General features: G+C 37.9%; 1 protein-coding gene across 1 annotated transcript in view; it reads right to left on the bottom strand.

The window, feature by feature from the left end:
• The window catches only part of nhsl3 (NHS like 3), a 41,924-nt gene extending 37,795 nt beyond the window's left edge, over positions 1-4,129 (bottom strand). Inside the window, exons 1-2 of the mRNA XM_028460798.1 lie at positions 4,022-4,129; positions 3,293-3,655 (exon numbers count right to left, since the gene is read on the bottom strand). Of these exons, the coding sequence (XP_028316599.1) occupies positions 3,293-3,527 (235 nt within the window). The 5' untranslated portion in view covers positions 3,528-3,655; positions 4,022-4,129. The remainder of the gene's footprint in view (positions 1-3,292; positions 3,656-4,021) is intronic.
• Positions 4,130-15,339: the final 11,210 nt, after the last annotated feature.

The raw sequence follows: 15,339 nt of genomic DNA, 5'->3' as shown, positions 1-15,339 counted from the left end.
CCGAAGTGGTAATAGATGGCCAAAAGTGGCAAGAAAAGAGTGAAAAGTGACTAGAATTGGCCAAAAAAAAAATGGACAAATAAGGAGGAACCAGGTGGTATGTAATGGCAGAGGGTATTTTAAATGGGCAAAATGTGGCAAACAAGAGTGAAAAAGGTAGGGTTGCTTATTTGGATGAAAAATGCAAAAAAGAACTTGCTAAAATGGGGGTGAAAAAAGGGATATTTATTGGCAAAAAGAAGCTGAAGTCTGACAAGGGGCAAAAAGTTCTGAAGGAATATTAATTAGTATTAAGACATAAAGAGCTACATGTTGAGAATCACTGACTTAATAACAGGTTCTACGTGGTGTCCTCTGATAATGTAGTGAGCTGGTCTGGACAGAAAATGCCAGGATGGAATTTTGCTCCCAGTCCACCCTTGGTAGGTAGCCTATCTGAGTAGGTGATGTAATATATGTCAGTGTTGAGCTTGGCGCCGTCCTAAGCCCAGCAATGTGCCGCTGACAACACAAACACTGAGATCCTATCTGATAAAGGGTAGCACACGGTCACAGGCCTTCGCACACCACGCTGCCTGCTGATCAGACAAGCAAAAGCTCCAAACGCCAACAGAAATGGAGATTAAAGGATGTTAGGCAATCTGAGAAACAAATCCAAAACAGTATTTTGCAATCGTGAATACACAAAACAGGGTGTTGGTGTGTATTTAAGAGGAATGGTGCAGACAGAAGCTGCTTTAATTAAGAAAGTATTGAGAGAGTCCTCTCCTAGCTGAAAGGGGCTTTGTCATTGGCTACAATCTCCTCTCTCCATCACATAACTCCAGGACCAATCTGACGTCCAGGCTGAAACACACACACACACACACGCCAACTCATCCACACGCACACAGCTCTGATCCATGACAAAACAAAGAGTATTTTTTTTATTGTCAGAGTCGTAATCATGAAGAGTAATGACACATCTAATGAAAAGCCACAAATATGTTATAGCAAAGAGCCACAGGTAGGAAACACAGAATCAAAAATAAACAGAATGGATCGTAGGATGTCATTACTGTTTTGTTAAAGCCTGGCTATAACTTGGTCAAACACATTTATATTCAGACTCAAACACAAAGACGGTAATAAGCCAGTTCAAAACTCATTTACTACGACGATCTAATTACAGATTCTAGTCACAAGTTTTAAGACAGCAGCATGATGAATTGTAGAGGCAAACCTCCAACACTCTGACCCACATTAGCCGTCTTGGTATGATACGGGGCTTCATTTATCCCCCAAAACACTGAAATACCATGAAGCACTATCAGAACACTCTTTGAGAAAATACTTGACAGCTCTGATTTCCTTAATCTGAGTTTTAATATTAGGCATTTGGAAATGCTCTAAGCTGGAAACAGCACTGAATACTAACAAGTTGGCCTCACAGCTTTAAGTTTCAAGGTTCAGATGCAGAGGAGGGGTAGATACTAAAGATAGGACGATATACAAAGTTCGCAAGACGAGACAATATACAATACTGGTCCTTTTTGGAAAGGAAAAAAAGACAAAAACCATGCTTTTATTTGACATAGGATTTTGAAAAACAACAATGAGACCAATTCTTGCTATTTAAAGTTCAAAAAGTGCCACTGCAAAAACAATTCATGCCAGTTGAAAAATCTAAATGCAAAACATTTTTAAACCGTTAAACTAAAACATTCTACACAGCTCAGATTTAACATTTTCTGGAAGCACTTGAGATCTTTGGACATTGACTATGTCTGCTGATGTTGAAAAGACACACTGGCTTGGGACATATATAGCAGAGATGGAAAAGAATGCTTCAACAACACACACACACCCTTAGCAATATTGTGATATTGATGCCGTCGAGGATACTTGTACCCTTGTACCTATATATCAAATGACGGTCGATGACAATGTGGATGAGGCTCTCGTGATAGACTGGTGATTGTATGCGGATGTGCCCTGCTAGCCATGATCTCTAGTCCAGCAGATAAGATCAAGTACTCATCACTATAGTAAAGAGAAAAGGGCATATAAAGATTGAGGGTAAGTCCCTATCAAGGAGTATTTATATAGAATAAACACTCAACCAAATCAGAAACCTGTGCCAATGCATATATCGTGGACAGTAACTAAATCTTTTACAAGAAAACAAGACAAATCTAAATCAGAAACACTGGGTTCTTCATGTTTGTCAGCCTGAATTATGTTTTACTGTTAGGATAGAGAAGGCAGGGAAGTCCTAAAGCTTTGCCAAATAAAACCTTCAGCTGATGCTGAACAAGTCTGTTTGCAATCACTGATATATCTTTCAGTAAGTTTTATCCGTCCCCCGTCAACAGAGAAAGTTTGTAGTGACTGAACTCCAAACAAAGCAGTGTATAAACACAAGTGCCATAACACAAAGATACCAGAAGTGGTCATCTATGCTCTGGTCTCTGTTGCGCTCCCCCGAGGTTCTCTTTAGTTCTAAAAATGATTATCTCATGAGACGAAATGACAAATCAAAATTCCCACACACTTTTTCTGGAGCTTGTTTTGGAATGGTTTCAACTATAAAGTCTTGATAAAAAAAAACTAAATTAGACAGAAAGATTGAAAGACTGTTGATCTGCATCTTTATTGATACTACAGCCACGCAGACCTATACACAATGACTGAAGAGAAAGGCGTGGGTTTAGAGGTGGAACAAAAACAGGAAATGTGGACTGTGGGTAATCTCTGAGCTGCCGACCAAGCAAACGCATCAGTAAACAGAGAGAGGGGATTAGACCACTGTGTCTACGTGTGTCACTGCATTGCACTGCTAAGTTTTAGATGTACCGATTGACAACGTGTTGATGATCATATCAGTCTGATCTTCCCCTTAATCCAAAAGTTAAAATCCTCATTGAGTCAACTCACAAGGACAAAACACAGATTTCATACATTTGAGCTGTAGCTCAGAAACTTAGTCCTGAATCTTAAATTGAACCTAACCCCAGTATGGAAACTCTGAGGCAGGTCATGACTTAAAGGACGTTTTCTTTAGAAACTATATTACTCATTGGTTCCTCTTGCTTCCTTTTGAGGGAGTCTGTTCTGTAAAATTTTTCAAAGACACATGTTCCCTTACAATTAGTCAGCATCTTCTAGGCTTTCTGTTCATGTAACAACAAATCTGCTACAATGTTATTGCCTTAAACTTTGAGTTCCACTATCTTAACCTGATGCTCTGTAACGAACCATTACTTGAATCGCTACAGTACGAACAATGATCAAGTGTGACGCACGCACTCACCTTTTGCAGTGTCACTATTCCGAAGTCCCAGTTTGGCATCCGTCGCACCAGTACCAAATTGATTAAGTCCACCATTACCAATGTTCTTTTTTCTTCTGCTTCTCTTGAACCAGCTGAAGGCCAGTCCTCGGGAGCGGGCCGGCTTCCTCTGACCACGCTGAGCCCTCGCTTCCTGGGCCAAGATCTCAGTGATGTCCCTTGGCACGAGGTCACCTGTCGACCTCCTTCGGGACATCTTAGAGTTTGGCAGTTAAAAAAAAAAAAAAACTAATGCCTTCACCTAAATCAAAGTGTGAAAGGCAACTTCTTCCACAGTTGAATGGGCCTCTCTCTCTTTCTCTGTGTTTCCTTTATTGTCAAAACCTGTGACGACAGTATCATCAGCAGAATTAGAAAAAAGAAAGACTTGAGAAATATTCTTAGAATTGAACAGAATCAATAAAGCAGGCCCGCTTTGAGCATGTCTGTTACCCTTCTTGTCTGTCTCTTGTTTGACGGCCTGGCTCTGCAGTGTTTATTTAAGTGTGTGCATGCATGTGCACCGCGTTGGATAACATCAGCAGGAAAATGGCTATAAACTCAATTTAATAACACTGGAACACACCACAAGTTCACATGTTTTCTGTCATGAATTAGGAAACATGCTCAGCATGACATACAAGCTTTCTCCCTCTGCTGTCACCTTGTGCTACTTTCTTTATAGCTAACAGTTGAGGAGCTACAACTTACTTGGTAAAACAGGCCGTCCTCTCCCGGTTTTCCCTCCTGGTGCTCAGTTTTACAGCAGCTTTGTGGAGCATGCGTGTGTGCATGCGTGTTTATTTGAGTGAATGAAGCTTCATGCTCTGAACAACCAGCACCTCCCTCTTGCCTGAGATTCCGCCCCTGCTCCACCCTCTCACTGCGATCCTGGGACTTTAAGTCCAGCCAAGAGCTTGTTCCTTGAGCCCCAAGAAAGAGTGTTTGTCTTTTTTTTTTTTCAGAAAATCTTCTCCTCAAATCTTCTATACCTGCTTATCCTAGCCAGGATTGTAAATCAGCTGTCTAAAGATGTAATCAGTGGGTAATTTCTTTCAGCCTGATTTCTTTATGACATATCTTCTTTAACGCTGTTGACAGAGGAAACTTAACTGGAGACTCCTTTCTTTTATTTTGTATCCAACTGGCAATTGGACAGCCCTTGTTAAATGGGACACACAGAAGCACACACTTTCATTTATGAGTTAGACATTACATGAAGAGAAAGAGGCCATTTCCTTCATTTTAGTAGATGATTTGTGCTGTGAATTAAAATATCCAAAGTTTGACGTCTCTTACACAAGTTTTGCATTGCTGTGGTGGTTACAGGATTAGCTGACATCATTGTAGCAGTGGGTGGGAGGGGGGCCCTCCTCAGAAGCGCATGTGTGGATTGTGTTACTCATCTGGTCTCAATGAAGAAGAGCTGAAAGAAAAAGACGGGAGCTGAAAGTAGAGGATATGAAGGTGTTACTTTTATAAAAGAGTCTCTAAGAAAATTCACAGGGAAGTCTTTTTCCAGATGGCAAGAGTTCATAAATTGAGACAAATCCAGGTGAAAAGAAGACGAGAACAAAAGAAGCCTCTCATTTCTCCTTGCTTGTGTTATACAAGACCTTGTGCTTTGCTCAGTAATTAAAATGAAACGCATGCTTTACTGATTCACTACATTTGTCCAATCTACTTTTTCAGTGAGTGCTGCTGTCTTCGTTTAAACTCCCTGACACAAGGCAGCCAGATTACCTGTCTGTTGAGATTCCTGCAGGAGATCGCTGTCAGTCAGGTTTAAAGGACCGAAAAAGTCCTTAACAGGAAAAGTCCTCGAATGCAGAAACTGTGATTACCGTCAACTCTAAAGATGATCATTTACTTACAGCATCTGTCAGCAGCCTCTTGGTATTTCTCATGAGAGGCGTGTGATTAGAGTGAATTACAACCACTGTGTCTCATTAATGAGTTGAGTGATATATTCCCATGGATTCTCCCTTAACATTGATATATTTAAACAAAACTGGTCAAATTCGAACCAATGTCTGTGTTTTTGTCGTAGCGACTTGTGTGCAAGAAGAAGAGATCAAATGACTCATAGTGTAGTTCACTCATGCTTTACAGATTTAAATGTTTTAACATTTCCATGACAACAGAAGTGAAAACAGTCAACCTCAATGTGTGCAAGGAAGCTGTGGAGTGCTCTGTAAGTATGTAAGTGTGTGTGTGCAGTAAGAGGTACAAAATCATTAACCACCAGAACAGTGTGAGCTGAGTGAGGAATGTATCGCCAGTCCTCCCTCGCTTTGTTTCCTTTCAGATCTCTTTTTTGTAGCTGCTGTAGAGACATTGTGTTAGTAGTTCCTGCCAAGAACCTTTCTTGAGTTTTCCCAAAAGAAAAACTTTTCAAGTGTGTGTAAAAAAATAAAGCAACCACTGAGTATGTAAAACTGCATGTTGGCAGTTATGCAGGATAATGTCGATGTCAACGGATCTTCTATTGCTTGATCATCTCAAGTTATTATACTGTTAAGTTACGAAGCTATAAAGTCATTGTACTATTCTGCCGCTTTTCTCATCAAAGCGTGTTATGGCATCACTCTGCCGTTCTAGAATAATCTATACAGGTTGAACAAGAATTTATAAATTTGGCAAACACTGCAGAATAGTTCAGAAAAGACATGGAAGTCAAGTGAAACTTCAAAGGCCATCAGCAGAACTCCTCTGACAAAGACTGGCAGTCGAGACATGTTGGAAGATAAGCATTTCCTGAAAAACCTTGTCTGAATAAATGAAACCTCAACTTAACTGCAGAATGTCTTCCGCACCAACCTTCAACCTCTAATTCTCAAAAAATCTGTCTTTGACATACAAAAGTACAACCAATAGTTTGAAGTCTTTTAGTCCAACAATTTAAAAAATGACATAAATAAAAAAATTGATCCTGGGACATTTGCTGATTTATGCAACGCAGAGGCTGGGTGCATTGGGCCCTTGGTTCCCAGTGCTCGTTTGAATTGGGTGGGTGCCTCTGTGTGGCCTGTGGTGCTGTGTGGTCTCGATGAGTTCTTTCTGGCCTCATTGGGTCCCCTTGGTGGCCTCTTACCTGGCTGGTCTCTAGGTTCAGGCCAGGCAATGCAATGGCATTCAAAACTGGCTCTTACAAGCAAATCTATTGTGGACGCACAGGCATGTCTGCTTGCGTTGTGACATACCTTAAAAATGTTTGCTTCCAACAAATGGCTCTGTCACACTTGCAAGCACACACTTATTCCCTCTCTTCACTCTCATCTTCATAGTGCCAGAGCAATGGGATGTCTAATATTCTCTCTAGATACGTCACTACGCTATCTTTTCCAGAAAAATTACAACTTTATGCAATTCTTTTCAAACTTTTTATGGATCTTTCTTTGTTGTCTGCTTAAATTGAGGTCTGATTTTTTATGAATTTCTATATGTGAGGCATATATGAAGGTGCCATTGCTAATCCTTGTTTTTAACTATAGTGCAAATATATAGATTGCCATTCATATTAACATTAAAGTATATATTATCAGAGGTATAAAGAGTACTGATAAAACCTACTCAAGTACAAGTACTGTTACTTGATTGAAACTGTACTCAAGTACAAGTAAGCAATACATAAAATACTCAAGTACTAGTAAAGTGTAGCTCGAAGTAAAAGTTACTAGTTACTTTTACCCCCCACGTTTAGTTTAGTTTAATATACATTTATTTTTTTTCAATAAAATAACACAAATTAATTAAATTCAAAATAAAGAAATTCTCAGGCTCTAAGTTTAGCTACTTTTATGAACTCTAAAACCGAGAAAATAACCTCCATTCAATGCTGTTTTGGTGCGTTTGATTGTTGTCTGGTCATTTCATTTTTTTGTTTTTTTAAAACTAAAATATATAATTTACTCAGTAATGGTTGGGTGTAGAAATGTAACAAATTACTTTACTACTTTTAAAACGTACTTAAGTACAATTAAAACTACTGATTTTGAAATATACTCAAAGTACAAGTAGCCATTAAAGCAACTCAATTACAGTAACGTGAGTACTTGTAATCTGTGGCTTTCACCTTTGTATATCATAAAGTACTGAGGATAGCTGTGCTATTAGTGTTGATTGAATCTTATTACAAAATAATTATGATCTGAGCAGTTTTAGGTAAACCCTATAAAACCAACTTGTCCCAGTGTTGTAACTGAGACAGTATTTTAACAGCTTAATACAGCTTGATGCTAATTTGTAACACAGCCCCATGAACAGATGTGATCAGAGACAATATGAACTCTATGTCACTGACCTGGTGTGCGTGTGTGTGTGTGTGGTTGAAGGAGGCATGTGTGTTAGATGGGACAGTAAGGACATCCATATACTGCTTGTTTGCATAAAGTCTCTTGACTCATTTCCGTGCGGCTGTTGTCATGTAACAGACATGTTTGACTTTGTGTGATCTTTCTAATCTTTAAAACATAACACATACATCATTGAAACTACAGTACAAATACTCATGAACATCATGCCAAAAGCTTCAAAAGCATAAAAAACTATCAAATACACATTCCACTATGCATTATTTATAACACCAACTGACTAAGAGTATGGGAGGGGTGGAAAGGGAGGCAGAGAATGGGGGGAAAATGAGGACAGGATGAAAAATGGTGTCTAATCATAGCATTAGAACACATGGAGGGCTTCCAGGTTGATGTGAAACACACAGAGGGGATTCCTATGGGTAACAGACACAGCTTTGTCTCACTGGCCTATGGCTAGGATAGAGGATCTCAGTCTGTAAAAAATAGAGTTTTGGCTCAATATATTTATGGAAAAATAGAAGGAATAAACAGGAAAACCAAACTAGGTTAAAGGCAAGAAAGGTTATAGAAACCTATTGAACCAGGCAAAAAAAAAAAAAAAAAACACTTCTCTGACCCCACTGGTGGCCAGTTTTCCTTGCCCCGACATGTTGTGGCTCTCACTCGCCATTCCACATTCCTCAAAAAAAAAAAAAAAAAAGGATATTAGTTAGATAGGCGGTGAAATGTTTGCTTCACTGCCGTCATGGGGAAAAATGGGGGAAAGCAAAACACAAATTGTTAGGAGTTGAGGAAACGGTTTTGTTTCACAACAAGAGAAGTGAGATTAGCAGACGTGGGAGAGGTTATTATCCTAATAGCTGTTGGCTGAGGGTTTAATAAATACAATATTAAACAAATGGACTAAGACAGGGGTCTGCAACCTGTGGCTCTGGAGCCTCATGTGGCTCTTTGACTCTTTTACAATGGCTCCCTATAGCTTTAAAAAACTATTGAAATAGAGTTGTTTTTTTAACATAAGCTATTAATGATTAATGACAAATAAAATCAAGATTTAACAATTTGTTACCTAAAATAAATGACGTTGTGCAATGACTCAGCCACCTTCCTACTTCACCTCCTGCAACATCTACAGACCATCAACTTTCCTGCACCTGTGGCTAACCTTAAGTTTGAAACAAAAACACTATTCTGGAAGAAAATAGAGATTTTATTTGTTTGGGGACAGATTCATTTAACCGCCAATGTGCCGGTTAAATATGCATGCTTTATGTGTGGCAAGAAATTAGCAATTAGCGCTTGTTGACCACATGATCATTTATGTAACATTGTGTTCATGTAAACTGAGATGCATAAGAATTTGAAGATGCAAGATACTGTTTTATTTTTTGATGTCAATTTATTTTATTTTATTTGAAACTGTTTTTAATTTTCCATTGACATGATCAATATAAATCAAACATTATTCTATGTAATTTTAACTGTATAGACTTTTATACACTGTACTGTATTCATTGAGAAGGTTTTTTTTTTGGCTCTGGGAGGACTTTAATCCAGGTGAGATGAGGCAAAATGGTTCCTTGTAGAGTAAAGGTTGCAGACCCCTGGACTAAGAAATCCACCACTCTGTCATGACTGTTATTTCTTTAAAAAACAACAAAAACCCAAATGATTTTATTTCAGTTTTTTGTGTCAATTTCATTGATTCCGAGACTAAAGACTGAACGTGTGATACTATCTGGAGATGAGGATGACTTGGATGGGATTTTCAAGAGTGGTTAGACATTGGCTTCCTTCACCCATAAGTCATTCATCAAACTTTACTGACCAAGTATTGTTTGTCTTCACTCCGACATGCTGAAGCTGGCCTGTTCAGGCTGATCTTTCTTGGACACTCAGACATACAACATCACATAGAGTGGAACATATGGTCAGAAAGTAATTAAGTTGTATAAGATGTTGTGGACTTAGTAAAAGATAGAATAATAAAACACAGTAAGAACAAACACACAAAGCCCCATGGGTCCAAGGTTTTCACACAGAGTGAACAAGCTAGCTGAAACATCTGGATAGAGATCCAGACACACATAAAGATAGAAACACAAAGTTGCACGCACAATTACTCAACACAAAACCAGACAGGAAGTTTGAGCTTTTTCTTGGCCGACACTTAATAACTGTTGTTCTGTTATTCTTTGTCCTCTTACCATTTTACTATTAGAACAGAATGAACTGAATGCTCAAGGCATTGAATTTACACACTTAATTTAAACTCATTGTTGACTAAAACTATGTCTAGATTTAGTCAACTAAATTACATTTTATTCGACTAAATCTCAGACAGAGTTGACAAAAATACAAGGCATAAGAGTTCATGCATTTTCTAAAGCTTCAGATACCATTTATCAACCTGATCTGGGATGGTATTATATATGAAGGTAGATTTGTGTTTTTATTATTCAATCAAAAAAAAAAACTTTTCAATCAAAAAAGATTGTCTGGTTATTGTCACATAAAAATAGAAAGTGGCTATTGGTACAGTTACCGAAGTACAAGTACGTAGCGTCTTAGGGTTTGGGTTGGGGTTCGGTTATAACCCAATATCGCAACAATTCTTAGGGTTAGGTTTAGGGTAAGGTTTAGTCTTGACTTAAACTTGCCAATGATTAACCTAGCATGTGACCTAAACTGGCCAAATGGGGCACTGCGTATGGATAGAATGTCGGTATATTGATACGGCGACCGTACAAATAGCCACTGCCTAAAAAACATAGTTGACGAAAACTACTCCAAAGACTTTGTCAACCAAATTAACTATTTTTGTACCGATACTGGTATCGGGAAAGGTCCCAATACGGCACTAAAAGGCTGGATCTGTATCGGCAAATACTATCAACCCGCCGATACCCATTTACAGCATCAAACTGTTCTTCAAACTACTTTCGATATCCAGTCCACCGAACACCAACGAAGAAGAACAGCACGGCCTGTGTTGGTGTGTTTTCCTGTTTCACAAAGGTTTCAGCAGTGCCCGACCAAGTCATGATAGTCATGATTTTCACATCCGAGTATGCAGCTCTTAAGAATTGGAAGAAGAACATGTCATATCTTTTTTAAACACTGTAGTATTCGGGACCAAAAAAGGGCATCGGAAAAATGCTAAAATTAAAAGTGAATGCAACCCAATAAAGCCAATGTCCTTTGCTGTATAGTTCTCATCAGTTTACGGGAAAAAGTATCTCTTTTAACCTCTTATCTACTGTAAATTAAAAACGTTTCTCAAACATCAGCATTGTGATGGTGAAAAAAACAACAGTTTTGCAGGATGAATATAGAGAGGGTGTGGTTGCTGCTGGTTTGTTTGGGGTTGGACACAAAAACAGGCCACTTTTCCATCCAACATCCTTTTTCTCTCTCTGTCCTTTTTCCATTTCAACTGTCTGTTTTCTTTCACTTCAGGGGGAGTCGGGCAAATGAGAAAAGAACGTCACAATCAGGAAGCCTGATGTAACCTCTGTGGGCTTTGGAATTAAATAAACGCACTGGCACGGCATTGAAGTAGGAGAGCTGAAACAAAGGGGTTGCTCCCTCCTAAATAACTACCTCTCCAGTCCAAACACCAAAAACTGAGGAGAAATTGGTATTCTGAAAAAGCGCAAACAATAAACAAACAGGAAAAAAGACACGTCCTTGCTATAGCATTTCATAAAAACTTAGCAGCTGATGACTCATCAGAGTTACACACTTTATATTTAAGCTCTATGGTTAGATTTTAGAGGACATTCTCAGATACACTCAGTGCTTACGTGGACACAAAACTTTTGCTACATGTGGCACCAAAAAGAGCCGCGAGAGTCTGTAATGAACTGAAATCGTAAACTATAATTAGCCAAAGCAAACGCTTAAAGAAGGGATTCCCTTCTTATTCAGCAAATTGGTTCACTCAAAAAATATTTACGAAACATATTTCATGCACATTTCTATAAAAAAGATTATTTTGTTATATGACCTATTTTTAACAAGCTCTTGGTTGAATAAATCGATGAGGATTTCACTAGTTATGAAATGTCTGGATTCACATAGTTTTCCTATTACAATAACTTTCTTATACACTTAATTATTCTATTAATGAAGGTTAGAAATGAATCCTTAATTACACTATTGTACACAATTTTGATGTTAAAAAAAGGTGCAGTCATAAACGTCTGTATCAAATAAAATGCCTCCGACCAAAATTACACCAAGATGACCCTATTCATTAACATCTTTTTGTTGTTTGATTTGTTTTTATTCACTTGTATGTTTTTAGTGTTGACATTTCATTTGAAATAAAGTAATATAACTCATGTCATCTTAAAGTAGGTTTTTAATTTTTATGTTATTTCAGTATTCAGTCAGAACCAAGAGTGGACTACCTAACACGCTTACAGATACATGGGCTAATATAGTTGAAAATGCATTCATAATTTATAAAGTATTATTAAAGGTAATTGAAAACATTATTTTTTACATTTACTGTATATAAGGAGTTGAAATAGTGATAGACAGGTTGACTCGTGAACTTAACCTAAATGGCCATGAAGACAATGATGACTCGACATGTCTTAATTGAATCTGGTTGTGTTAAAGAGATTACCGGTATAAAAACAACAAAATAATGGTTTCAGACCACTGGTGCAGAGGCAAACACATCATGATCTATCCAGTCGTGAATGAGATAAATAAGCTAATCAATGCCACGTTAAGAACAAGATCTGCTTTTCAAATGTTCTCGCGATCCAGCAGCAGAGTGGAAAACGAACCACAGAAGGACATGACTGGGCCATATACTTCAATTACATGACTCGATCCTTTCAGAGTATTAATAAAACAAACTGGTAGTAGAAACACTGTGGAGGATGACGTCAATGAAGGGATAGTAATGTGTTTAGGGGAGAGACTCTAGTCAGAGTAAACAGTGGAAAAGGTCACTGTTATAAATACTCGTCTGTAGTGAGACAATACAGTATCTATTCTATTCTATATATGAAATATTCTTTAATTTAATCACAAAGAACAACAATATCTAACCCCTAAAAGCCTATTCAGTGAAATCTCCAAAAACAAACAAGTATGTAACAAAATAAAGGAGAAAAAATGGTGGAGAGACATATGAGGAAAAAAAAAACTCATTTCCAAGCAGTATTTAAATATTTGTGAGCAATTACTCTAAAGCAATGTTTGTCTACTTGATCCCTGAATACGTTTTGAGTGAACATTTGGATGACAGCGTGTGCTGTTGAGTTGGGGAAAGTCCCTGGGATGAGCAGAGAGCAGTGGAAGTGCTGAAGCACCAGATGGCTCGTCTCAGTGGGATGCTGAGTTCTTGACCACAACACCCCTTTACATATTTGGTTCTTCCCCCTTCCACACCCACACACATATGCTAAAGATTTCTCCTTACTTTAATAAAGGAAATTAAATGAGATGAGCCAAAGGATAACTAAAGTAAAGATTACGTTCCTGGCAAAGAGTGCGTTTCAAACCCATCCATCTCATTTGGGTGTTCGTAGTGAACCCTGTTTATAACCCCATGTAAATCACTGTCTCATTAAAGGCCTGCGATGACTAAACAAAACACGGAGATTATGTATAAGGAAAGAATTTAGAAGAATATTACCTCATATTTAAAATATTACTGACATAGCCTTGTTGTGGGAACACTGACGCAGGCACTTAAAATGTCAATAATAAAGGTACGTAAAGGGTCCAGGAAATTGACATCAAAAAGTGAATTTATTTGAGTGTCTTTGTAAAAGAGGCAAGAAAAACTGGATTCTGCTTTTACACGTTTTGTGTCTTCTAAAAGAGCAAAAAAGAGAAGCTAATGTTAGGATTAAGTTAGCACAAAAGCACATGAGGACATCTAGTGGTTGCTAATGGCAATGTACAAAACAATGCAAATAGGTGGGGGGGACATTTGGATGTTGCAGCAGCTCAAAAAAAAAAAAAAACAGAAAATATAACAGCAACAAATATTAATTAAATAAATGAAGAAAAAATACAATAGAATGAAATGATACATAAACACTTTCACTTGTAGAAAGATGGATAAGAAAAGGAAAGAAAGAAAAGATTGATGTGTACAGGGAGAAAAGAAAGGGGACGAGCCTAGTCCCCTGTGGGGCTCCTGTGATGCAGAGAAGGCAGTGGTTCCCAAACTTTTTTGTATGTCGTTTAAGTACTCTGAGCAGGTGAAGCTGATTAAAGCTGATGTTTTCACTGAGCGCCGCTGCGTTTGATGAGAAATGGATGAAGTTTCACAAGCACAAAGTTAAGCGGGCACTGGTCGGCTCTGATTTTAGGAGTCAGTGATGATTTGCATAGTTTTTTGGCAGTTTAGACGGTGTTTTGAGTGGTTTAGGCATTATTTAATGCGGCCAAGATGGTAGGGGGGAGGGCGGTGCATCTCATGAGCGGTCCTAGAAAACCTTTCCTCATAAAAAACGTTCCTTGCCTCACGGCGACGGCGTTTTTTGCCGATTCTGTCTATTTCCGCGTTCAACAGTAGATTCCGTTTTCATTGCTCAATTTTGTGGTTCCGTTAACGTGGATTTTTTAGGTACCTAAATAATAATGCATATTTGTCACAAAATCCCACGGCACACCCGGACTTGCCTCACGCCACAGCGTTTAGTAACGACTTTAAGGTACAAACTCACAAAAAAAGTGCAAAAAATGCAGTAATTTTTACAAAATACAATACATATAATAATTAAAAATTAGGAGCATTACAGTTTACAAAAAGTTATTTCTCTCGCTGCTCTGCACAACCAAAAACTGAATAATTACTTTCTTATTTTAGTATCCCCATACGCAGAGGTGAAATATAATATTACAAGTACTCACGTCACTGTAATTGAGTTGCTTTTTTGGGGACCAGTACTTTTTTGAGTATAGTTCTAAATCAGCAATTTTTCTTCTACTTAGGTACATTTTAAAAGTAATTAGTTACATTTCTACACCCAGCCGTTACTGAGTAAATTATTTGTTGTTTTAAAATGATCAACGGACATTGTGAAACTACAAAAAATTAAATGACCACGCAACAATGCATCACATCATAGCCGACCAATCAGATTAAACATAATGCACTGTTCACAAAACAGCACTGAATGCTGGTTATTTTCTCAGTTTTAGAGTTAAAAATGTAGCTATACTTAGAGCGTGAGAATTTTTTTGTATTTTGAATTCAATTCATTGGTGTTATTTTATTGAATTATTTTTTTTTTTTTTCATATTTTGACAAACCTTTTATTTTATACAGAAGCCTTTGTGGAAAATTAAGTAATTTCCAATTGTGCAAGATTTTGCCACTTCCTTTTTAAGTTTCTACATGAGATGTTTATTGTATGCAAGGGAACCGTGGCATTACTAAAAATAAACGTGGCGGGTGAAAGTAACTAGTAACTTTTACTTTGAGTACTATTTAAAGAGTATTTTATGTATGACATACTTGTACTTGTACTTGAGTACAATTTCAATCAAGTAACAGTACTTCTACTTGAGTAGCATGTATCAGTATTCTTTACACTTCTGCCCATACGACCTTTGATCAGTTCTCGTCTGCAGGCCCCCGGCGGTCTCTCATCCAGCCACCTGTCCTCCAGCCAATTGTTGGGGTCAGGAGTTTATGGTGGAAACCAATCCTCCCGTGAGGAGCTAGCCAAAAAG

The sequence above is a fragment of the Gouania willdenowi genome, chromosome 11 (genome assembly GCF_900634775.1).
Source record: "Gouania willdenowi chromosome 11, fGouWil2.1, whole genome shotgun sequence".
Taxonomy (NCBI): Eukaryota; Metazoa; Chordata; class Actinopteri; order Blenniiformes; family Gobiesocidae; genus Gouania; species Gouania willdenowi.
The sequence above is the reverse complement of the archived record's forward strand: the minus strand, read 5'-3'. Positions and strand labels throughout refer to the sequence as shown.